Here is a 26,662-nt window from a genome sequence, read left to right as displayed (position 1 = left end):
GTTATTGCAACAGAAATGGGGTTGCAATAGGTCTTGAAAAGTGTTATAGTAGGGTTTGGGCTATCAGTACAATATTTGTGGGCCCCACAATAGGGCCCACATGTGGGGTACCGATGCAACCTTTTTGCCACGCTTTTTAGTGTTTTTTGCAACGCTTTTTAGTATTTTTTGCAACGCTTTTTAGTATTTTTTACAACGCTTTTTAGTATTTTTTGCAATATTTTACACCGATTATTAGCAACACTAAAAAGACCTATTGCAACGCTTTTACAAAAAAAATGCAAGGAACTGTTTGTAAATTGGCATTCCCATAAATAAGACCATAGTCTTAAAACCAACACAATCAACCAATCTACCAACCATAACATCAGTTATCCCAAATAAACACCACTACCTTCACCATCAACATACTACCATCCTTATACCACCAATTGTCTACCAACCATAAAATAAAAGCGAATGTTTTAACAAGTTAAAGTTACACACTTCAAAATATAAACATCGTAGTACTGAGAAAAATAAAGTAGAACGATAATACTTCAACTTTATAGCCAAACTGTAGATTGTAGTCACGTAGGCCTAGACTGCAATTAATGGACATGAGATAGTTTAAGGTAATCTTTTCATAAGAAGACCTTAAGGCAACCAGCTCCTTTAATCCCATCTCGACTGAAAGCATACTCTCAATGTTTCCTTCTCCAGTTAGATCACCCAAGTTTTGGACATGGTTGCTTCTCCACTCTGGATTTTTTTCTCCTGCTTAGTTAGAAGATAGATTTAATACAAGATGGTATCACATTGCAAATTTTTTTTATATTTCTGCAATTACATAATTAATATTAACAAATCAGAAACAATATATATATATAGTAACTACTTAAAAGCATGATGATCCTGATTTTTGTTAGAACTGATATAGCATTTAATTGTCTTGAAGAAGTATCAAATCTTATCAACGCAGACAGGAAATCGTTACCTTCCCGAGGCACAGACAGAGTGCCATATTTTATTACATTCTCATTCATAACACATTAAATTGTCGATGCATCGAGAATGACCAGCAAGGTCATTAGTTGGCATATCTATTCATGCCTATAAGATTGAAATTAGACATCTCATTGACATGTATATACATCCAAGTAATAAGTGTCCTCAAGAATAATTAACACCAACTTTTACAATCATGAATTACAACATAGATGAGCAGAGAAATTATAACGCACCTTTATTACTTTGTATCAGCAATCTTAATACGTAACCTCACGTTTCTTCTTAAAAGCTGATTTAAGAACCAGCAAGCAAGCAATAAAAAAGACCAGAACCAACTAATCCTCCTACCACAATAGGCACTGTTTTTTGTGTGTTTTGCCCCATGCCTTTCCCTTTACTACTTCCTGTATCTACAAGTTTAACACCAACAAATCATTATAATCAAAATAGTCACCCACAAACAGTTACATACATCTACTTTCACACACATATGACCCACCAAGAAAAAATCTAATTCATAAACAAATTAATAAAACATTTCGCAAAAACTAAAACAAGTGTACACAAATTAATAAGAGATCGACATTCATAAACTATAGATATACTAAATTTAACACCAAAAGATCCCACTCCCAAATCAATCCTATTACATACCCAAACAATAAAATGTAATATCTCGAGGTGTTATAAACAAAAAATACGTAAAGGACATATAAAGCTTCACCTAAACTACCAAGCAAGGCGCGAAACAATAAGTCAGTCATATTTCTTTAGCCTTGTACATTTTACACAAACCAGAACAAAAAGACAAAAAAACATTAAAGCAGCATAACAACACAAAACAAGATAAAACTGAAACCGAGTTCTCCAATTTAACATTGCCTAAATCCTAATCAGCTTACGAACTCCACCCCCACACCCAACATTTCAGTAGCCCCAAATTATACAAACCAGTGTCCTAAAAAACCTGAAAGATGATAAAACATTAAAGGAGCATAGACAGTAACAATGTAACACAAACCCCAAAAAACCGAGTTCTCTAACTTAACATCACCTAAATCCTAATTAGCATACACACTACATCCCCACCCCCAATATCTCGTTAGCCCCAAATTACACAAACCACTGTCCCGAGAAAACGAAATACAACAAAACATTTAAAGCAACAGAAATAGTAACAGAAACAAGAAAACACCGAAACCGAGTTCTCCAATATAACATCACCTAAATCCTAATCAGCTTACACACTGTATCACTGATACAGTGGTGACTCAGAGGGGGAGAGAGAGAGAGAGAGAGAGAGAGAGAGAGAGAGAGCGCCTGGAAGTGCGAAGTTGGGAGAGCATCTGAGCAGAGTATTTGAGTAAATCTCTGATATTATTTTTGGACTCCTAACTGAATCCAATTTAAATTACAATCAAATCATGAGAAAATCAAATCTGATTCACTAGAGTCTATAGAAATAAAACTGATTATTATGAAGAGAGAAAGTGTGTGTTGTATAGCTTCGATTATATAGATAGTGATAGAGATAGAATTGTAATATCTGTTTTTAGGGTTGTGAATGAGAATTGGGGGAGCTGGTAGGTAGGGTTTTGAGAGGAGGGGCCTTCAATATTTTCCTCAAAGTTAGTAGGCGGTACATTTTCCGCTCACCAAATCCCTGTACAACTGTTTACATTATAAAAATATATTAATTAATTTTTATAACACTTGTTTAATTTTTATTAAATATATTTAATTTACTTTTTTTCATAAGTTTTATAATTTTTTATTAACTAAAAAATTAATTGTTTCTCTCACAGCTGCCACATCAGCAGTATGTGACCCACTTGTAGAGACCCCAGTGACACGTCAGCATAATATTAATAAAAAATTAAATATTTTTATTTATAATCGCTTTGACAACATTTTTTACTTCTTTGCTAACATAATTAAAATATGTTGTAATAGGTTAGATTAATGTTGTGTTGGGGCAATATTTTCTACAGCAACATCACTTAATAATGTTGTATAAGGTCATTTATAGCGTAGTGAATATTGTAAATAAATTCATTAGTCACTTATTAAGTTTTATAAAGCGTTCAATTTATCATTATAATATTTTAAATCACTGCACTAATATTATTAACTTCTAAAAATAAATAAAATATATATTTCAATTATTATTTCATTTCCATGTAAAAATTACTAATTAGTTAAATTAAAAAAAATTATCTTAAATTATATATGTCATTTTGGTAACACAGTTTGACTCTACGGCAACATCAAAAAAGAGGGGTTGCGGTAGATATTGGTTTTGAAGGCTACTATTACACTTATCTTTATAACCCCACCGTGAAGGGTTGCAGAATTTAATCTATGGCGTAGTGCTAACACATCATGATATTGCCGAATGACCGCAATAACCTTTTCCTTTAGATCCTTCTCCATATTTCTCCCAATCCTAACCATTTTTCCCGAATGCCCAACATATAACTCAACCTCTTCGACCTCGGTAGCTGGTTTGGCGATCGGAGTTAAGAGATCTGCTCTGAATTTCTCCAGTTCAATGTTCAGAGTCTCCCGGCTCCCACTTGATTCGGTTTCAGCCCTTATTTGTTTTCCAGTTTCATCTGGTTTTTCGTAGGCCTGATCCTTTTCTAAGTCTCCCGGCATGATTATTCGGGCGATCTTCTGATCGCCCCTCATCTCCCCTACCCCTTTCTCAGCTGGAAATTTTAGTTTGAGGTGGGGTATCGATTCCACCACCTCGAAGGTTGACAGAAAATGCCTTCGCGTGATAGCATTGTAGAGAATCTCAATCCGAACCACATAAAATTTCAAAGGCTTCTCCATAGTGTATGGCAATTTACCCAAAAGGACAGGAAGAGTGATCGTACCTTCAAACTGTATCGGGTGTCCTCCGAAGGTGTAGAGAGGTGCATCGTTGCAGGGTTCCAATTATTCGCCTGTCAGGTTCATCTTACAGTAAGTTTTGTGGAACGGGATGTTTGCTGAATATCCAATGTCTACAAGAACCTTCCAAATTTTATTTCGCCCAATGAGAGGATTTATGATGAGGGGGTCTTCGTGTGGACGAATGACTTCCTCATAATCTTCGGTGCTAAAGGTGGGCATGCGGGGCTTTGCCTGACCGAACTGGTAGAGGTTGTATACTTGTCTGGCGTACTTCTTCTTCGGTGTTTTACTATCTATGTCCATTACACTCCCCCAAAAATTGTCTTTACTTTGCCTCTTATCATGTCTCTTCGTTCAGGCTCTTCGGCTTCCGGTTCTTCCTGGTTGTCCTTTGGTCCCAGCCTATCTCTCAGATCTCGGATGAACTGATTGAGTTCTCCTTCTTTGATCATTCGTTCAATAAGCTTCTTGAGGTGGTAGAACTCTTCAGTATTATGCCCCTTATATTTGTGATAATCATAGTACTTATCGGGATTCTTCTTTTGATTAGGGACTTTTATCTTAGTTGGACGAATGAACCCAGGCTTCCCTTTGATCTCATGAAGAATCTTAGAGATTGGTGCATTCAAAGGGGTGAATATATCTGAATCTCTATCTTGACGTCGTTCAACCCCGCGATTGGTTTCCTTTATTTCTTCTTTCCTACTCTCCCTTCGATCACCTCCAGATCTTGAGCTTTCATATCTTTTCTTACGGGAGTCTGTATATCCTCCAATACCCTCCATCTTTCTCGAATATTCTATCCCCTCACATAAATATCATTGAGGGATTGGGGGGGGGAATCACAAAGAGAGGAGAGAATCTTTTTACCTTCATAGGGGTTCAGCCCCGCCGTAAGGAAGCCCATCGCCTTGACCTTGTCCAGATTGGTGACCATCCAAGCTCCTTCCTTGAACCGAGCCAGGTAATCCCCAAGTTCTTCGTTCGCTCTTTGTCTACAGTGGACCAAGGCTTCGGTATCCTTCGCCTTTCTGTGTCGCCCTCCGAACCCGGGTCAGAAGCTTGGGTCCACACACATACCTTATTTATAACCTGCTTATAACAATAATAAAGATAATAATAATATGCAGTGACTCTACTTATCAACTACCACGGACCGCAAAAAGTTAAAGTATGCACACAAGCCACACACACACACACTTATATTACCAACATCCAAATCCAACTATTCAAACTTACAACTGAATAATAAACATCATTACAAACTTTACAAACTTAAACTATCTCAAAAGCTGTCAGCTAGCTTAACTCGATCAACCTGGACCCCTAGTTCTCGCACTGGATTGGGGATCCTCGCTACCAACATGTTCCTTCTTAACTGGAAAAGAACATAAACAACATCGCACAAATGAGCTAACTAGCTCAGCAAGTCACATTGACAATACTGAGAATAAAATGATCAAGTGAAGTGAGTTACGGTATCAAGGGAACAATGAATAAGGATCTAGAATTGGATATTATATTTTTATTTTAAAAACCAAGGTTAGCCTGCTGATCAGTCACGCACTAACCCCGAGCAAGGCACACAGCTTTGCTCTAATTACTGGATCCAAGGCACACATTGGCCTAAGTTGACCACGAATCTGGTCTGACCACGAATCTAGTCCACAATTTTATAAAACAATCCAATTTTATCTCAATAACAGAATAAACAATGTAAAGCAATAAACATAATCATAATCAACATAGGATATTTCAATCAAGAGATGGGTTTCAATCTTCACAAGGAAACAAAATAGCAATTCCAAAGAATGGTTATCAGCTGGCGAAAGAATCGGATAATAAAAGAATCAAAGTTTCAAAGATACAAGACTTTGGTTTTTCAATGCATAAGGTATAATGGTTTGAGTATGTAAGCAAATCTTGGTTCTGTGTTCGGTATTTAGTTGGTATGTATTTGTGGAGTAGTATCATATATCGGTGGTTCGTATTCGGGTGTTCAAAAATCCATGGTTCAAAAAGAATAAGGTTTACGGTTCAAAGATCAATAACTGGAATCAAGGTTTAGGGTTCAGTGCTTCAAAGCACTGAAAATATAAAATAGAACTATCAATTATTCACAACATATCTCGAGAAAGTTCAGAATACTTGCCTGGTATTAGTCTACTATACTTCACTAACTTTCAATCACAATCTCTTACTCCTCGACTACTTGCTTTCCTTTCCTACGCCTGGCCTCTTCTGTTCATATAACATAAGTATCTATCAATACTCAACTCATATGATTCTATTCGGTATACACTTCTATCTACCCCTCGTTTTACCCAAATCCGATTAACGGATTGAAAGTTATGCTATAAACAAATAAACACCGAACATATAGACCAATAGTCTAACAAACAAGTCACGTATAACAGATAGCACGTCAAACAACTAATGAAATTCCATTTATGGAGAGGTCTCGTGTGATAAACACTCTTTCAGGTATTTAATATGATTTTTAAAATATTTTTCGGAGTCAAAACGGGCCGTTGGATCAATTTCGGGTAATAAATAGAGTCTGATTACTCAAATCTGACTCTAAAATAATTTTATAATAATTATCGAGCCTTGAAAATAATTTAAAATAACATTTTAAAACTCGAAACTATTTTTCAAGATTTTTAAATCATTTTAAAATAATTAAATCAAATTAAATAATCAATTAAAGTCAATTATTAAATGATTAAAGTAATTAATATTTAAATTAATTGATTAATTAATCAATTAATTATTAATTAAAATTAATTAATTAAGTAATTTAGATTTATTTTTGAATTAAAAACAAATTTTAGAATAAAAATAAATAATTTTTGGAATTTTAAAATAATTAAAACTATTTTTGAAATCATTTTTTAAAAAGAAATTCTATTTTTGAAAGTATTTAAAACAGAAATCCTAATTTCGAAAGTTTTGTAATTAGATATCTTGTTTTTAAAAACTTTTTAAAGAACAGGGGCTAAAATGTAAGTTCTTGAAAATTAGGGGAACTAGACAGCAATTTTGCCGTCTCCCCCCTTCTTCCTCACCGGCGGACGGCCGGGATGCCATTAACGGCGACCCGCCACCGCGCAAGTGAAAGGAATATGTCCTAAGTCCAATCAGGTATTAGGATTTAGGAATAACCTTTTATGTAATCTGTTTTGATTCCATTGATATTAAAAAAAGACTTGTTTTGTTTTTATTACGGGCTTTATCTATTTAAGTGTTTAAATAAGATATACCATAGTTTAGAGTAAAGCTTTTTATGGATTATGATGAGATCATAATAGTGAGACCTAAAAGATGATAACTCTAAACTTAAATAGTTCCTGGTCGTAGGATTACTAACTGGTAATTAATAATCCGCAGAGATCGGTACATACTATGCTTGCTTCATTATGAAGGATGTCTGTTCTCATAGACATTTGTGTGGTGACACTATAGCTAGTATGTAGGTGCTTATTATAGAATAAGTTCACTGAACATGACTCGCACAGCTGAATAACTGATGGAGTTCACTCACGTGTCAGCAGTTGTTCACATAGTGATAGTTGTACAAGTATCCTTAGACTTGAGGTCATCATAGTCATCTTGTGTACACTGAACTATGCTTTGGTTTAGTTCTTAGTCTCCAGGGACAATTATTAGGGCTCTACTGGGTATAAGAATTTGTACACGAAGATAGTGTATGATCAATAAAGGATCTACCCCTTCCAGTGAAGGAAACGAATGTTCAAGGCTGATCCACTTATGCTAGTTCAGGAATCTCTGGCCAGAGTAAATGAAATTAGAAAGGAGTTTCTAATTTGCATAGAACTACGCATAGTAAATGGTAAGCAAGTGATTAAATTAGATAGGCTTGACACGAGATCTATGCCTTGTATTTAATCGGGACATTGTAGGGTAGAAGGAGTTTATTGTACGGTAACTATTCACTGAATAGGTTCTTGGTATTCTAAGCAGTGAATTCATATTATCCGGATAGTCGCGATATGCTGAAAAGTATCCCTCACGATGTAGAATAAATGTGATTAATTAATTTATGATATTTAATAAATTAGAGAATTTATATAAATAATGATAAAATAGTTTTATTATTATTTATTTCTACTACCGGCTTAATATTGAACCTACAGGGTCACACCATAAAAAGAGAATGATTTAATGGTGGAGGAATTAATTAATAATGGCTAATAATTATTTATTTATGAAATAAATAATTAATTGGCAAATTTAATAATTGATTAAATCAGATTTAATTGATTATAAATTAATTAAGAAAAGTTCTTAATATTATTAATTAAGAATTTAATTTTTGGAAATTAAATCAAGTGAGAGAATTATTTCTAAAGTGTTTAGAAAAAGGATTAATAATTAAAAAGTGTTTTAATTATTAATGAGAATAATAAATGGGATAATAATAATATTATTTATGGGAAAATTTCAGCTGAAAATTTTGCCTATAAATATACTATTATAGACCCTATTTTTGATTCGAACCCAAAAACCCAAAAGTTTTAGAAAACCTAATTCTCTCCACCTCCTCCTCCTCCTTAACGTCGTTTTCTTGGTGGATACCGGTGGAGTGCTTCACGTTTGAGGAGCAGCTGCTAAGGATCTCCAATCGTTGCTTTTGGATCACATATTAAAGGTTAGTAATCGATCCCCTCGTTTTTACCACGATTTATATGCTTTTATTTGGATTTTATGTTTGTAAAAGTGTTTTATCATGCCCCCGCTGCGATTAAAATCCAACAATGGTATCAGAGCATAGGTTGTATGCATATAGATCTGTGATAAAAATTTCAGAATTTTATGTGATTGTATGAATTAATTATGATTTTTACAAGTTATATCATGGATTAATTTTGTCTGATGAGAAATCGTTTCTCAGAATAATTTTGAATGTTGATCTGGGTTGTACAAGTGTTGTAGATCGTCTGGGTATTTATTTCATAATTTTAGGATGTATAGAATTTTTATTATGAATTTTTGAAGTTCTTGCAATTAAATTCGTAATTAAATAAGTATATATATATATATGTATATAAAGTTGTATATATATATCTGCTATACATCTGTTATCTGCATCTGCTTGTCTGCTGTTGTACGGAGAAAGAAAAGAAAGGTAGTACGGCGGCACGATGACCAATGATAGAAAAGAGAATCTGTCCGGCAGAAGAGGAACAGGCGCGTGCAGAGCACGCAGAAGGGGGGTGTCGCGCATTCCGGGAATGCGTTACACCCTGTGGCGCATTCACGGAATGCGTTACACCTTTTAATTGGTTCTTGTAATGCGTTCCTGTAATGCGTTACAGCCCGACTGTTTACATTAAAATTGATTTTCTGGGAGTTTCGTAACTCCGTTTTAGGCGTGCAATATACCGTTGGATTCGTTTTTCCGAGACGGATCTAATGGAGTGATCAATTTTAGTTTATATAAAAGTTTTGAACTATTTATATTTCCGAAAGTGTTTTAAAGCTGTTTTTAACTGTTTTAACTGCTTTTAAATGCTTCATGTGATACATAGAGATGTATAATTCTTAGACTAATGTGCTAGATGATATAACATGCCTACCTTGATGTTTATTCATGTTGATATATGTGATATATGCTTAGTTTATCATGCGATGATAGATTTAGGTGAACTTGAATGAACATAAGGTGTTTGTTTGACAACCTAGTATAGTGAAATTGTTTCATAACCTTAATAACAATATTATGAATACAATCATGAGATTCTTGTGTTTATGAAACACGTAATTGAATATGAATTTTCAATATGAGAGAAAGGATGATTCTGTCAACAACAGATTTCTATCTGTAAAAAAGGGTTATTAAGTGACGCCTCTTGACAATGCTCCACCCGATCTGGGAATCATCTGATTATTGATTATTGATTTGAAATATTTAATTTAAAAGGAAGAATCTCTTTATAATATGATTATGATTGTAACGTAATATAATCCCTCTAAAATTAAATAATATCAAGTAGTAATTGGCCAATGATACAACGGGCTTGTGTCGGTCATAGCCTTCCAACATGATAGAAAGTAGTTCTTATTTTTGAATCATTGTCGGTTCGTGCTACAGCCGAGGGCTTTGATTTCGAAATAAAAAATACTTGTCTATTACATAGAGATGTGTACATTGAATAAGAATCTAAAGGTCGGTACGTGCCACAACCGTGGGCCTTTGGGGACTGATTCAACTGTACGGAATGTTGGTTTAGACTTGACTTAGAATATTGAGTTTGTCGTGCCACAGCCGAGACTCAATTATTCAAGAGGCTAAAGTTTGATTAGGGAATAACATAAGATGTAATTGACAAGAGTTGTCTGCCTATTGAACATTACATGGCGGTTCGTGCCACAGCCGGGGTTGTGTAATGGAATGTAGGATCCCTATTCCCACTAGCATTATGAATGCTTAATTTTTCACGTAGAGGGTTGAATAAATTAGGTAAACTAGTGGGAGCCACTTATGAATAAAGACCCGATTCATATAGTGTTTTTAAAATGAAATCGAATATTTGCTAAGTGTTATTATGTGTTTATCATTTACAGATTTACAATATACATTATGTCTTCTGCACTATCACTCAGGAGCATACTGGATGCTCACAAATTGACTGGTCCTAATTATGCTGACTGGCTTCGAAACTTGAGAATTGTTCTCAGGATTGAGAAGCTGGAATACGTGATTGACTCACCTAAGCCTACTGAACCTGCTAGTGATGCACATAATGATGAACATGTTGTGTATCGTAAGTGGATAGATGATGCAAATGTTGCTCAATGCATCATGCTAGCTTCCATGAACATTGAGCTACAGAAGCAACATGAGCATATGGATGCTCACACTATCCTAATGCATCTACAAGAGTTGTATGATGTGGCGGGGAGGACATCTCGATATGAGATATCGAAGGAGCTGTTCGGTTGTAGGATGTCTGAGGGATCATCTGTGAATGACCATGTACTTAAGATTATCAATTTAATTGAACGTCTTGGACAACTTGGTTTTGCCATGGATGGGGAGCTGAGCCAAGACTTGGTCTTGCAATCGCTTCCGAGTTCGTTCTCGCAGTTTGTTGTGAACTTTCACATGAATAAGTTGGATGTCAGCCTGCCTGAACTCCACAACATGTTGAAGACTGCGGAATCAAATTTTCCCCCTAAGAAGAGTTCTGTTCTTCTAATTGGTGAAGGTTCCAATCCTAAGAAAAGGAAGAGGAACTCTTCCAAGAAGAAGAATGTAGGTGAAGAAAAGCCGGTTCCACCAAAAGCTGAAGACCCCAAGAGCAAAGTTGTTTGCTTTCACTGTAACAAGGTGGGGCACTGGAAGAGGAACTGCAAGGTTTACCTTGCAGAATTGAAGAAGAAGAAGAGTAGTGAGACTACCGCTTCTGATTCAGGTATGTTCATGATAGAAGTGAATATGTCATTAAATCAAATTTCTACTTGGGTATTAGATACCTCCTGTGGTTCTCATATCTGCAATTTGTTGCAGGGACCAAGGAGAAGTAGGACTCTTGAAGAAGAGGAGGTGATTCTACTGATGGGAGATGGAGCAAGAGTTGCTGCTGAAGATGTAGAATCATTTCATTTACATATGCCTACGGGCAAGACTATTGTTTTAAATAATTGTTATTTTGTTCCCTCGATTGTGAGGAATATTATTCCCATATTAGACTTTGCTGGATTTTCATTTATTATTGAGAATAATGAATGTTCTATTCTTAGAGATAATATTCTTTATGGACGTGGTACTTTAAATAATGGTCTGTATATATGTGACATAATTTACTTCAGATTGAACAAACTAATAAAAGAAAAGGGATGATGAAAATCTCACTTTATAGTGGCACTGCAGTCTCCATTTAGTAGACATGGAGAGAGGACTGCAAATTTGCTAAGAATGGTACACACAGATGTATGTGGACCAATGTCTACGCAAGCCATGGGTGGATTTTCATACTTCATTACTTTCATAGATGATAGATCTAGATTCGGATATGTGTTTGATGAAACACAAGTCTGAAGCCTTTGAAAAGTTCAAAGAGTATAAGTATGAAGTGGAGAAACAACCAAACATGGTATTATAACTCTTCGATCAGATCGAGGTGGTGAATACTTTAATGGAGTGTTTCAAGATTATCTCAAAGTAAATGGTATAGTCTCCCAGTGGACTCCTCCACATTGGTATCTGAAAGGAGAAATCGAATTTTGTTAGACATAGTTCGGTCCATGATGGGCTATGAGAATCTTCCAGTATTCCTATGGGGTTATGCATTGGAAACCTCAGCATATTTATTGAATAAGGTGCCTTCCAAATCTGTTCCTCAAACTCCGTATGAGATATGGAAAAAAAGGAAACCGAGTCTTAAACACGTTAAGATTTGGGGATGTCCAGCTTATGTCAAGTAAGTTGACCCAGATAAGCTGGAATATCGATCCGTAAAATGTAGTTTTGTGGGATATCCTAAAGAGACTTTAGGGTATTACTTTTACACCGATCATCGTGTGTTTGTCTCTAGACATGCTACCTTCTTGGAAAAGGAGTTTATCCTTGAAGGAAACAGTGGGAGCAAAATTGAACTTGATGAAGTTCAAGAAGCACAAACTACTACGGATTAAGTGGAAACACCTGTTCTGACTTAACAACCTTTTGTGGAACAGCCCATTCATAGAACAGGGAGAGTGTCTCGCCAACCTGAGAGGTAATATGGCCTTGTCATTAAGAATGACAATGAGTTATCGATCATTGATGATGACGACCCTGTGACCTATAATGAGGCTATGAGTAGTGTTGACTCAGAGAAATGGCATAGTGCCATGAAATCCGAAAAGGAATCTATGTATACGGTATACGAAAGAATGATTGGAGCAGATGGCCAGGTGGAGATCTATAAGGACAGACCTGTGGCTAAAGGATTCAAACAAAGGCAATGGATTGACTTTGATGAAACTTTTTACCTGTAGCCCTGTTAAAATCAGTTCGGATTTTGCTTGCGATTGCTGCTTACTACGACTATGAGATCTGGCATATAGCCAGATGGTTTTCTTTCCAAGGGAAATGAAAGCCTAGTGTGTAAGCTACTGCGAACCATATATGGTTTAAAGCAAGCTTCTCGAAAGATGGAACATTCGTTTTGATGAGACAATCAAAGAGTTTGATTTTATCAAAAAAACGTAGATGAACCATGCGTTTACAAAAGAGTTAGTGGGAGCGCGGTAACATTTCTTGTATTGTATTGAAATAGAGTTGACACACATAACAACATAGCAGACCCACTCACAAAGCTACTTTCTGAAAGTCACTTTGATCGTCATAAAGACTAGATGGGTATTAGATACCAGAGTGATTGGCTTTAGTACAAGTGGGAGATTGAAAGAAATATGTCCTAAGTCCAATCAGGTATTAGGATTTAGGAATAACCTTTTTTGTAATCTGTTTTGATTCCATTGATATTAATAAAAGACTTGTTTTGTTTTTTTTACGGGCTTTATCTATTTAAGTGTTTAAATAAGATATACCATAGTTTAGAGTAAAGCTTTTTATGGATTATGATGAGATCATAATAGTGAGACCTAAAAGATGATAACTCTAAACTTAAATAGTTCCTGGTCGTAGGATTACTAACTGGTAATTAATAATCCGCAGAGATCGGTACATACTATGATTGCTTCATTATGAAGGATGTCTGTTCTCATAGACATTTGTGTGGTGACACTATAACTAGTATGTAGGTGCTTATTATAGAATAAGTTCACTGAACATGACTCGCACAGCTGAACAACTGATGGAGTTCACTCATGTGTCAGCAGTTGTTCACATAGTGATAGTTGTACAAGTATCCTTAGACTTGAGGTCATCATAGTCATCTTGTGTACACTGAACTATGCTTTGGTTTAGTTCTTAGTCTCCAGGGACAATTATTAGGGCTCTACTGGGTATAGGAATTTGTACACGAAGATAGTGTATGATCAATAAAGGATCTACCCCTTCCAGTGAAGGAAGCGAATGTTCAAGGCTGATCCACTTATGCTAGTTCAGGAATCTCTGGCCAGAGTAAATGAAATTAGAAAGGAGTTTCTAATTTGCATAGAACTACGCATAGTAAATGGTAAGCAAGTGATTAAATTAGATAGGCTTGACACGAGATCCATGCCTTGTATTTAATCGGGACATTGTAGGGTAGAAGTAGTTTATTGTACGGTAACTATTCACTGAATAGGTTCTTGGTATTCTAAGCAGTGAATTCATATTATCCGGATAGTCGCGATATGCTGAGAAGTATCCCTCACGATGTAGAATAAATGTGATTAATTAATTAATGATATTTAATAAATTAGAGAATTTATATAAATAATGATAAAATAGTTTTATTATTATTTATTTCTACTACCGGCTTAATATTGAACCTACAGGGTCACACCATAAAAAGAGAATGATTTAATGGTGGAGGAATTAATTAATAATGGCTAATAATTATTTATTTATGAAATAAATAATTAATTGGCAAATTTAATAATTGATTAAATGAGATTTAATTGATTATAAATTAATTAAGAAAAGTTCTTAATATTATTAATTAAGAATTTAATTTTTGGAAATTAAATCAAGTGAGAGAATTATTTCTAAAGTGTTTAGAAAAAGGATTAATAATTAAAAGGTGTTTTAATTATTAATGAGAATAATAAATGGGATAGTAATAATATTATTTATGGGAAAATTTCAGCTGAAAATTTTGCCTATAAATATACTATTATAGACCCTATTTTTGATTCGAACCCAAAAACCCAAAAGTTTTAGAAAACCTAATTTTTTCCACCTCCTCCTCCTCCTTAACGTCGTTTTCTTGGTGGATACCGGTGGAGTGCTTCACGTTTGAGGAGCAGCTGCTAAGGATCTCCAATCGTTGCTTTTGGATCGCATATTAAAGGTTAGTAATCGATCCCTATATTTTTATCACGATTTATATGCTTTTATTTGGATTTTATATGTGTAAAAGTGTTTTACCATGCCCCCGCTGCGATAAAAAATCCATCAGCAAGCTCGCCGGAAACATGCCTCAAAGCTCAGAATGATTCGAAAACTCAGGGAAATGTGCGGGTGATTGCCAGGAACTCATTCATGTAAACAAATTAAGCAAACAAACTCCTATTTAGCCGGATTTGTGCCCGGAAACGAAGAACACCGGCAAACTTTCAAATCAACAATACGGTCACTACGAGCAACGTCGATTAGCAAGCTATATATGAATCGTTTGCAAATTTCATAAGGAACACAACCCACCCCTCTAGAACGTCTATAAATCCCTAAATAAGAAACCCCCAAATTCAGTCAAGAACATTCAAACGAGTATAAACCCTAATTATACAATTCGAGAATCAAACTCTAATTTGAACATGTTATTGAATTCCAAATTAAGCATATAATATACCAAAATGATCAGGAAGATAAGATCTACAACATGCAATCATCAAAATCATACAAACAATTGCTCGAACTCAAAACACTAATTATAATTCTTAAAAATTCGAATATAAATCAGTTTATAGGAAATTAACCTTTGATTCTGGGTTGAAACTGATGGCTGAATCAGATAGGATATTTCTCAAGCTTCGATTCGAGTATATGCACGCCTCAATCTGATATCGATAACGCCTCCGAATTTAAGTTTGATTACGAAGAACGGTTTATAAATATAGTATTTTCTCTGTTTTATATAGATTTTACTGATTGCAAATGATTTTCTGTATGAAATAAATTACGGTAAGAGCTATTTATATTTACGGAATATTAATACCCCATTAGATCATTCCGGATATAAAATAGTACGTTTATTTATAAAAATAGATCCAAACGGTATCAGTTTTTGAGATAATTATCCAAATCTATACAATTTGTACTGCGGTCTTGGTCTCAGCACCTGGTTACACGTATTACGAGGTGATAATTATAATAGTTTAATAAAAAGATCTCGTTTATCGAAAATACGAGTTTTATTAATTTACCGAAATGAATTTTGTATCGAAAATATTGCGCCGGGACCCGCACAGGACAAACCGTACGCCGGATCGAAAAAGTCAAAACATGGAAAATGCTCGGAATATTGCAATTAGGTTAGAAAGGAGTTCTCGGAAGAGTTTCGGGATTATAAAAACCTAAAAACAGGTGAAGTCGGCTGGTTCCCGATTATATAAAATAGATTATAAATACTCGAAAAAAGAATTTATTAAATCCATAAATTTCCTATAAAACCATAAATAATCATAAAAATAAATAGGAAGATATGACAATTATCTATATTTTATTTTGGACATATAAAAATTAAAATACTCAATTTATATTTTTTTTAAACATCCAAACACATATATACCACTTAACAATTAATTCATAGAATAAATATTGAATATGCATAATATTTATTTATTAGCAAAAATAATTACACGATATATCCCAGATATTGGCACAGATGGGAGTAGTACTTTAATAATTTCCTTTTCAACTGTTCATATGACCTGATGGACCAGGGTTTGAGGGACTTGTACCATATCAATGTTTAGCCCTTCAGGTAAGTTTTGAACATTTTACAAAGCATGATGTCATTATGACTCATCCCGACCATCAACAGCTCATATTTTTCACAGTGGTCCTCCAGATCGCCCTTTCCATTGAACTGACTCATCTTCGGGAACTTTCTTTCCTCTCCCGGAAGAGGTCAGTACTGCTCAATCTCTTATGTCACGATCGGTTCTCGGTCGACCCTCCTGTCGTCGAACATGGCCTTTTTCAGACGAGTTAGCCTGATTCGGGACCCATAAAGTTCTTCGTCTGAATCAGAGAAAAAGTGTTGCTTCGTTCGCTTTCTCCAGGGGTGTGAATCAGAGTCGGACTCATCTTCTTCGTCATACAACTTTCGCTCTTTCCTTCGTTTGGTGATTTTTACAGGCTCATCGGCTTGCAATGTTTTGCGAAGTATCTTCTCCCGTAGCTCAATTTCTTCCCTTTGGAGCTGCAAGGCCTTCAATCGTAACGCATCGGCCTCCCTTCGGTTCGCCCTGGCCTCCGCCTCTTTTTAGGCATGATCATCTTTTGCCTTGCCCTTCTTCGCAGCTAGTTTTTCTGCACGGATCTTGAGAAGCAAAGCTTCCTCCTCGGAGTTAACTTGATGATCCGTCGGTGTCAACCAAGGAGGACGTCTGTCCCCCATCATAAGGAGTGAAACCAGGTGGTAGTGATTGCTCATAGACGGTGTTCGTCATCCTCTCAGTATCTCGTTTATGATTCTCGTACTTCCCATAGACGACGCCAAATGTTACGCCCAGATTCCTTCGGCAGGCAAGAACAACATTTGGTCTAAAAAGAACAACCTTCGGTTATAACCTGAAAAGGAAGAGAATGTGAGGGATTGTCCTCCCAATTCACCTCCGGTGTGAGAATCAGTAATCTGGAAGTAAAGTAGGTTTGGAAATATAAGAAAGTGATGAGAGTAGAAAGAACATGTGTGTAAAAGTTATATGTTTCGTATTTTTTATTGGATATTTATACTTAAACCCGTAATGAATCATTCGTCCGTTATGCTTATAGTGCGAACGGGCGTTGAGACGACAAAAGGGAGAACGTTTTGATTCTCCGTTTATTTCCAACGGTAAAGTAGGATAGTGGAATTCGGTTATTGGCCCAATCACTAAGAAGTTTGATGGGCATTCAGCCTAGTGGCTGAGAAGTTTAATGATATTTCGTTCGTTGGGTCCTATTGGGTTCATAGCTGACAGATCCACTAATCTTTTCGTCTTGAGGGACCGTAATGGTAACCAAGATAAAGTTGTTAAATTGAATTTCGAGTATACCGAGGAATCTGCTCAAAGGATGCATTACACATAGATCTATATTTTTAGCTATTTTCCCTCCTTCACCAACGGCTACATCTCCTGTACATTACGACCAAAATTGCTGCAATTTAAAATCTTGATTAACATAATTGTTAATTAATATCATTTGTATGAAAATCTTCGTATTATAAAATATGATTTAAACAGGTGCCCTGGCCTTTTATCAACTTAATTCAAGTTAATCAACTTTTGTGGACATGTTTACAAAATTTCAATTGCCAAATACTCAATATATATATATATATAATATTGGAAAACCGCTAATTGCGCAAAAGAAAGTTGACAATAAGAAAAAAAATCTACCTCAAAAGTCCATAAACAAATGATAATAAATACGCAGTTAATTTAGTTTTCCCGTTCATCCAACCAGTTTTAGGCTAATCTATATTATATTATAATAGACGAAATATTAAAAATTTGGTAGTCGGTTGGTCGGTAGTTGCTGAAATTACTTAATTATCCTTACTTAATTGTTTTAATTATAATTACTGGGTCGATCAATTCTAATTCTAATTGATATTGAAATCAACTTCCTCTATTAATTTAACAATTTCAATTCTATTTTATATCAAACTCTATATCACTATAAATTATGTTAAATTCAACTTATTCTACCAATTTAAATTATAATTCATATTGAGTTCTATATCATCCAAATGTGTTATTTCGGGCTAAATTAAATTTAAACAAACTAAATATAATTCTTAAGATTTGGTTGATATATAATGTGACTCGGGTTAAGATAAAATAATAATACTATCAATCCTACTAAAAAAATTATACTAATGAATTTGGATAAACAAAATAATATATTTTATTTATCTATGATAAAAAAAATACATTATACAATTGATTCAGACTAACACAAAACTAAAATAAATTACAATTCGGCCAACAAAAAAACATATATACTAATTATTCAGTCTAAAACAAAATTATCTTATTGGTCCGGAATTTAAAAAAAAATAAACTAAAAATAATTAATTTGATTTGGTCGGTGTATTAGGCATCGGGCTAAAATAAAATAATGTAAATCACTAATCCGAGATAAATCAAATTAATATTAGACTATGTATAATTCGTATCCTATTCATGTGCAATAAAAAATCAAATTTTATTTAAAACATAATTTGTTTTTTTAATACACTTGAAATTATCAATAAAACTATATAATAATTTCACCATGCTAAAATAATAGTTTCAAATATATTTTATAGAGTTATAGTTAATCGATTAAGTAATCACTATACTAAAATAATAGTTTTTTAAGGTACCAACACAATAGAGAAATTATATTTTTACCCTCAATAAAATAATAATTTCATTATAATAATATTTCCCCTTACTAATGTTATCACTTTAAATAAGTTAAAATGTTCTAAAAAATTATGAACATATATGTTTACTTATATAATTACTATGAAATCATATCATTTAAAGTTTTAAATGAACAAAATTAAGAATTGAATTCAAATATTTTTTAAAATTATGTAATATTAAAAAAAATCTGTACCGTCCTTATATTACACGGGGTTTTAATTTAGTGTATCTTAAATTTAGTAATAGCTAAATCAAGACCAACCTATTTGACAACTAAATAGGGAGGGTATTAATTAATTAAATAATTATACGTGGCACGATCATAACATCAGATTATTCTAATTTCTGAATGTGTCTGGTGCATCATCGTTCATACATGTGAATAGTACATTCCCAACATAACTAGTTATTAGCCGATAAATGTGTTTTCAGAATCAGAACTAATTAAACTAGGCGGGCTCAACGACAAGGACCATGAAGACCACAATATATGTAGTTAGATGTGTTTTCCTTTTATGTCTTCCACATTAGGTGTCAAAGAACGGTTGTTTGTCCATTTTTTGTGGAATTATATCCCTACTTAAATAAATGATACTATAATACTAAGCTTCCAGAACCATCTCCGCCAAACTGACAACCTAAAGTATTTTATATAATGGACCCTTCCGTTAATAATACTGATGTAACACTCTTTTTAAAATAAATGATATAAGCATATTATTGTTACAAAATTTACTAGGATCTACTTAAAACAAAGTTTCTGTATTCGATAACTGCTCAAAAAAGTTTCTGGATTGGGTAACTGTTCAGAAATTGTTCTGGCCTTCCAAGTATTCGACTCCTGACTTTCTAAAGTTCCAAGACGTTCTTATGTGAACGTTAATGATCTTGGGAATCGGCAACCTATCACTTGGGACCAAGAGCAAACCATAAATGTCATGCATTCACCAGTGACCTAAAATGAGCAACATGCTATGCGTACCATAGATAAGTGATTTCTACACTGGATTTCTTAATCAGAGATCTCTACTGGAGGACATATTCAAACTTATTTTAACAATTTGAGGTATTGAATTGTTTTTAGAATTACTAGATTCTGTGCCATCTCGAAATGCAGACGCAATGTCTACCTTTGAACTACTGATTGTTGAGGCTATGAATCACACAGATACCAAGCAAAAGAAAAACTGATGCAACAAGTGAAACACTTAAACCACATTACCTGAAGCCATAACTCAATAAATCTAGTTTAAAACTACTTGCAGTATCAACAAGTGAAAGTACTAAACCAGATTACCGGTGGCAATAAGTCAAATTTAGGACTACTATAAGTAGTCCCTTGCCGTTGAAGGGAAGTCCAGGAATTGTATTGGCATGTGTATGTCGCTTCCAGACAGGTCCTACATCAGGCTTAGGTATGGTATTAGTTTTTCAACACCAGTTACTATCATAAGGGTTTTGTTCTTATTTGGCAGAAAAATCCTTGGAGCTACACAATATTTGAATATCATAAAAATATACTTTCCATTAAATATGAAACAGAACAATAACCTGCAGAAAAAGCAATTATCCCATCATTTGAGTTTCAAAAACACCATTGTAATATGAACATGGTATTAGTGTAACGCTGACATTGAAGTAGACATTGGAATAAAGGTTAAAGTTTACAACCATGTGCCATCTCACAAGACCAAACTCTGAAGTTTGAAACAAAGTTGTCCCTTTCAAGATATCAGCACCTAGCTTAGAACAACAATGTATCAAGACAATATTGCCGACTACTTATACATTGCTCTGTTTGTATAATTCGGTATCGAGGACCTGCTTACCACACATCGCACAAACTCCTGCAAAATATATTCTCATTAGACATTCTTAACTAACAACTGCAGACTATCAAAAAAAAATTTGAACAGCTACGACCCATAAGCAGATAAACTCAGTTGCTACTGATAAACACAAGCCTAACAAGCAAGCTAAATTTAGTTAAGGGCTTCAGGACTGAGGCAATAAACAAGGCCATGAATGCCCATGCCACCTCAATAGCTTATACCAAAATGTAAGAGTTACTTAAATAATTTCAGCCTTTTCGATTTTTTAATAGACTGTGTGACAGTACTGAAGTCAAGGAATCAAAAATCCTACCAAACTAAGTAAACTAAGCTAGTATCTAAAGCCTTGTAAATCACACCAGAAAGGGGCACAAAGTGTTAATTAACCTAGTCTTAGCTTAATTTATTCTCTTAAACCTGTCTCCAATCTTTTGAACTTTGAATTGTAACCATTAAAGTACCTTTGGTATAAGCACAGGTATGGCAGTACTTTCCATCTTGGTGCACCTGCTGCTTGCAGATAATGCATTTTGTAGTTCCACTTCCATATGGCGTCCATCTGCAATATTGAAATTTCCACATAAAGTAAATGCCAAGAAGTAAAAAACCATATAAATATATCAGTAACCAAATATGTAAAAAAATAATTATTAGTATCGAATTTTCTGTGTTGTGCCCATGGGCACAAAATAAGAAATTATGTGTCAAATTTTGATTGGTCACAAAATAAGAAATTATGTGTCAAATTTTGATTGGTCTTTCAATCATATATATTGATGGACCCCCCCCCCCCACCCTGCATTCACACCAATTCCACTAATAGAAACACTTCAAATTCATAAAAGTTCGTGCTTAATGTGTGCCATGAGCACACACTAGACAAACCCATAAAGTTTTGGGCTGGACAGCCACATTTGAGCATACAAAACTGAATGCACGTTTCTATAACCAAATTAGCCATATTCCTATAACGTGATGTGAAGGTCATTGACAATACACAGCATGTAGCTAACTTGAGGTAACCCACTGTATTGTGTACCAGATTAAGAATAAAGAGGAAACAAGTTACTTTAAAAACGACAAATAATAACTTTCAAGACAGAAGTTATATTGTAGGTGCTCTATTAATGCATGTTTGAAACGTGCATAATAATATTCTTTCTTATTGGGAATAGAAATGATGAACAAAAAATACTCTTTCTTGAACTATGGGCAAATAGCTTTGAACATTTAACTCCTAAAAAAGCACTTCATGAAGCCTCCCAGGCTCCCACAATCAAATTGATTAACTTATTCTTTTTTTACATACAGACGAAGAAAAATTACAATTTGTGGACAACCAATCAACACATGGTCTTTCTACCCCCTTTTACCTTCTATAATAATTTGAATAAACTAAGAGAAGTAATAGGATTCATATCAATTTTTTTGACCAATTAGAAGTACCTCCCTGTATCTATAATTGCCTACTAGGTCCAATGTATATACAATTTACATTATAGAACTTCTGAATAACAGTCAAGAAAACCTTAAGAAAATTGAACATTAAAGCAATTAACGAGGTAAAATAAAAATTGGGCAGGTTATTATTCTTAAACACAGATTCCAAATCTATAAATGTTAGATATTACATTTATGGGTAATCAACACATCTACCCAACCACATAACTGTATGTAGATCAGAGAACATAACAATAAGAAATTTAGAACACTGTCATTATAAATAATTATGCAATTACAATTGAATTAGCTATAGTCTATTAACGAGGTCAGGCAAATAACACTCGATTAGGTGAAACACGATTTTGCCACAACTTTACTCTGCTTATTTTAATATTTAATTTCCATACACACATTTCATTTCTATTTTGAACTAATATAATAGAAACACGTGTCAAACTGGGAAAAAAATAGAATGTCACTTTACATAACAGCCCTTTGCAAAGATGTAAGAAACTGGTCCTATTACAAAGCACATACAAAAATCAGGTACATCCCTAAAATGTAGCTTGTACCCTTTTTTCTTAGTAACAAAAGGTCGAGGGCTCAAACTTTCAAGGAAGCCTCTGTGTGAGTATTTAAATGCTGCAATTGACATTACCCACAAAACATTAACAGCCTAAACCAGAATAAAAATTTTAATATAAAAAAATATAGAGATAAACTGTAACTGGGTAGTCAAGTACTATGATTGACGATTTTAACCAAGATGGTATGCCACCTTGCAGAATATAGATATGGTCATAATAGTATGGAACAACCTGTTCTAGGAAGAGTCCAGTACCATATTTACAGTCCAAAATCCAAATTTTACATAGTCTACCATCCTTATTTCATTTTAACTGATTCCGGACACAAGTGATTATATACAGATCCTTGCATTCCATTGTTCAAGTTAAATAATCCTCTAGAACTGGAGACGGCCTGGAGAAGGCGAGGACATGATATTTCCAATGTGTATGATGTAGTGGCAGTGTTCCAACGGGGGGAAATAATTCAGTTTAATTTAATGTGCTTACACATACGTACACCTGACAAATTGATAAAGTATTTAAGATGTGATAAGAAGATTAAAGGGAAATGTCACAGCAACTTAACGGATATGTAAACCTTAAAAAAAAGGCATGATGGTGTAAAGTACTTATTTCTCTCGAGCTCTAACTAAGTAGTCTTGATAGAAGTCATAGTACACGGTACATCTGTGTATGTTACTGAATGAAGTAATGCAGCTAAAGGGGTAGATAAAGAATAACCAGAAACCTAAAACATTAGATGGTAAAAATTTAGATAATATTAGAACAATTTTCTGGTCATAAATTCAAAGATATCTCTATACATCATACCACACGCAAGTCCACGATACAATAAAGTATAGTTTTTTTTTGTTTTTGATACCCCTGTGAAATATAGCTTTAAACAATAATGGTAAGTACTAGAACTTAAATTCGGTGCAGCATGAACACATCTACACTGAACAAACACAATAATTTTTATATCCCATATGAATTTTAAAAGCGAACAGATGCTCTTAAGAAACACTATGCAAATCTCGACCATTGATCCTACCTAATTATACCTACCGCTTTCAATAATGAATCATTTTACTTCTCTTATTTGGCTTCGTTTGATAGTTGCCTTGTTCAATAAAAATACATACTCCAAATAGCAAAATTCCACCGCAAAATCTTTATTAATTCTGTAACTCCTAAGATTTTTATTCTAAGCCTCAGGTTTCACAGATATAATAATTCAACTACAATACATTCTTCAACTAGTAAAACTCCATCACTTCCATAATCCCTAACGTTTCGACAACATAATTATTATATTTCAGTCAGCAACAATGTCAATTTAAACTATAATTCACAAGCTACCGAACTCTTAGCTTCTAACAAACTAATTTTCGGTCCAACCAAACCTCCAATTACGAGTCCCATAAAATTGCATACAAGTACAACACACATAAAAGACACAATCAAACACGAAACAAACAATGTATACCTCTTCTTCTTGGACAGGAGTTTGTTTTCGTTGATTTTTCGACCACCGCCTTCAGTAGTATTACTAGCTCCTTCTTTCCACTTGTCAGGTACTATCACTTTTGATAGCTTCTTTTCACCTGTTAATTTTCCAATTCAAAACCCTAATTATCAAATTCAAAATTGCATAATAATCAATAAATAACTAAAATAAAATAAACATACACACACAAACAAAAAACACAGGTTGTGTGAATTGAGAGAATAGGGTTTGAGGGGATTTACACTTGTCGCAGACCATGGTGAATTGATATTTCGCCGACGAGTGACTCGATGTGCCGGAAATTTACAGAAAAAATATTTTAAGACTATAAATTGCACTTTTATGAATTGTAGGTTTTCTGTTATGTTTGAGGCCAAAATAAATAATCAGGCTAGCTAAATTTATATTTTTTTTTCATGTTATCCGGGTACAATGTTCAAAAAATCGGGAATAATACGATTAATCATTGTTCACTAGAAAAATGAACTGATTAAGTGAAAAATTGGGTTAAAATTTATTTTTTTATGAAAATCAATTAAGATTAAGAGGCGGGTTAATCGGTAAAAGAGCAGTCTCATTAGAAAAAAATAATATAAATATATATACAAATAGAAAATATAAATATATATAAATATATATACACTACCATTCCACTGCTTGGATATGAATCATCATTTCCGTTAATTTAACCCGTAATAGCTTGGAGCATGATGTTGTTGAACTATGCAACTAGAATGTCTCTCACCTTCTATTGATTAACCAAAAATGCAATGTATGTTATAGACTCCACTGACCAGCAAAGGAAAATATCCTCACTAGCCTTAGATGCAAATGCCAAGATTCTCAAACAAATGAAAAAATTTCATTATTTTCTTCCATAGAATATTCTCTCTAAACACTTTCAGGTTATTCAGTGTTTGCTTCTATTGGACAATAACTCATTAGTGGTCTTCATGTATATACTTCCTTATTGGAACCCGATCTTATTTGTAGCAAACTGTATTGACTGCTTTATCCTTTTGGTATTTAGAAAGTCTTGATTTTCTTGACCTTGTAGTTGTAGCTTTTAATCAAGTTCTAGTTCTTTCTTTATACCACTCCATTCTGCACGGAGTTCCTAATGCTGAATATTATCTCAAAATATTCTTGTTGGTGCGGATTTTATTCAGAATTGCTTCTTGAATTTAGTCCCATTATCTGACCATAAAATCAATTCAATTACAGTTGCTTCTATCTTGATATTCTTGATGTGATCAATCACCATATGTGATGTCTTGTCTTGAGAACGCACGAACAACAACTTTGTATTAAGAGTAGTCATCCACCATCATTAAAGTATATCTTTACTTTCATGTAGATATTGTTAGTGTAGGTGCCCTAGAGGCAATACATTATTCTTTTATCTTTATGTCAGTTGATCATTCAATAAATGTATTTATTATGACCTTAATTACTGCGATATTTTGTTAGCATAATAAATGTCCTTAGAATCATGATACAAATTATATAGTTTAAGTACATGACTTGAACTTGAGATTATATAATATATCATATTCTTAAAGGTCCCTAGTCGAGTATTATTATATAGGACAATAATAATACATAGATAGACTAGTATGTTGTTTGACAAGATAACCACATCTCATTGGTTATAAGTATGGGGATACTGAAGTCAATACATAGGTACATGTGAGAGTACATGGTACTGGACAGACCCACAGTGAGATTCTTCATGTTTAATAAAGTCATAAGAAAGACTCACAGTGATAATGGTGTAACGATCCTTTGACTTGAAATCATTATATTTCTATACGAGGATTAATATACTTTGACTACATTAAAAGTTACTTTTGATCGGGTGATGATAAAAGTGGACATCGGGTATATCATGAGTCGTATGAGAAATATGAATGATAGATAAAGGATTTAACCCTCCTATAATTAGGAGAGATATTATTGGCCTCTTGATTGAGTGAGATTATAAAAGCATGGCCATGCTCAAATAATGATTTGTTTCAATAATCTACTCATGCATCAAGTAAACCCAGATTAAATGTTGAAGAGGATGACTAAATACATGCCTCGAGTTTAATCTATAATATGTATGGTTAAAGGGATTATATTACACGAAAAAACATTAATCACGAAAGGTTTTATCTAATCACGATTTA

General features: G+C 34.0%; 1 protein-coding gene and 1 long non-coding RNA gene across 3 annotated transcripts; both read right to left on the bottom strand.

Moving 5' to 3' along the window:
• Positions 1-279: 279 nt before the first annotated feature.
• LOC141672686 (uncharacterized) lies at positions 280-2,613 on the bottom strand. Of its 2 annotated transcripts, XR_012555653.1 has the most exons (3): positions 2,215-2,613; positions 1,224-1,400; positions 280-756 (listed from the first exon to the last, which is right to left on the bottom strand). It is a non-coding gene; the product is annotated as an uncharacterized LOC141672686 (long non-coding RNA). The 2 variants fall into 2 exon arrangements; XR_012555652.1 differs by having other exon boundaries at positions 1,224-2,613.
• An 18,023-nt stretch (positions 2,614-20,636) lies between these two features.
• LOC141670707 (uncharacterized) lies at positions 20,637-24,888 on the bottom strand. Its single transcript, XM_074476681.1, has 4 exons — positions 24,734-24,888; positions 24,471-24,588; positions 21,431-21,528; positions 20,637-20,984 (listed from the first exon to the last, which is right to left on the bottom strand). The coding sequence occupies exons 1-4, from the start codon at positions 24,747-24,749 to the stop codon at positions 20,920-20,922; spliced, it is 297 nt and encodes a 98-aa protein (XP_074332782.1). The 5' UTR covers positions 24,750-24,888; the 3' UTR covers positions 20,637-20,919.
• Positions 24,889-26,662: the final 1,774 nt, after the last annotated feature.

The sequence above is a fragment of the Apium graveolens genome, chromosome 7, assembly GCF_009905375.1.
Source record: "Apium graveolens cultivar Ventura chromosome 7, ASM990537v1, whole genome shotgun sequence".
NCBI classification, from domain to species: domain Eukaryota; kingdom Viridiplantae; phylum Streptophyta; class Magnoliopsida; order Apiales; family Apiaceae; genus Apium; species Apium graveolens.
Note: the sequence above shows the minus strand (reverse complement) of the source record. Positions and strands in the feature narration are given on the sequence as shown.

Coding starts and splice junctions, on each gene's coding strand:
- LOC141670707 (XM_074476681.1), bottom strand. Junction 21,529..24,470: donor CTCCTGTCCAAGAAGAAGAG/GTATACATTGTT, acceptor TCAATATTGCAG/ATGGACGCCATATGGAAGTG. Junction 20,985..21,430: donor TACCTGTGCTTATACCAAAG/GTACTTTAATGG, acceptor TATATTTTGCAG/GAGTTTGTGCGATGTGTGGT.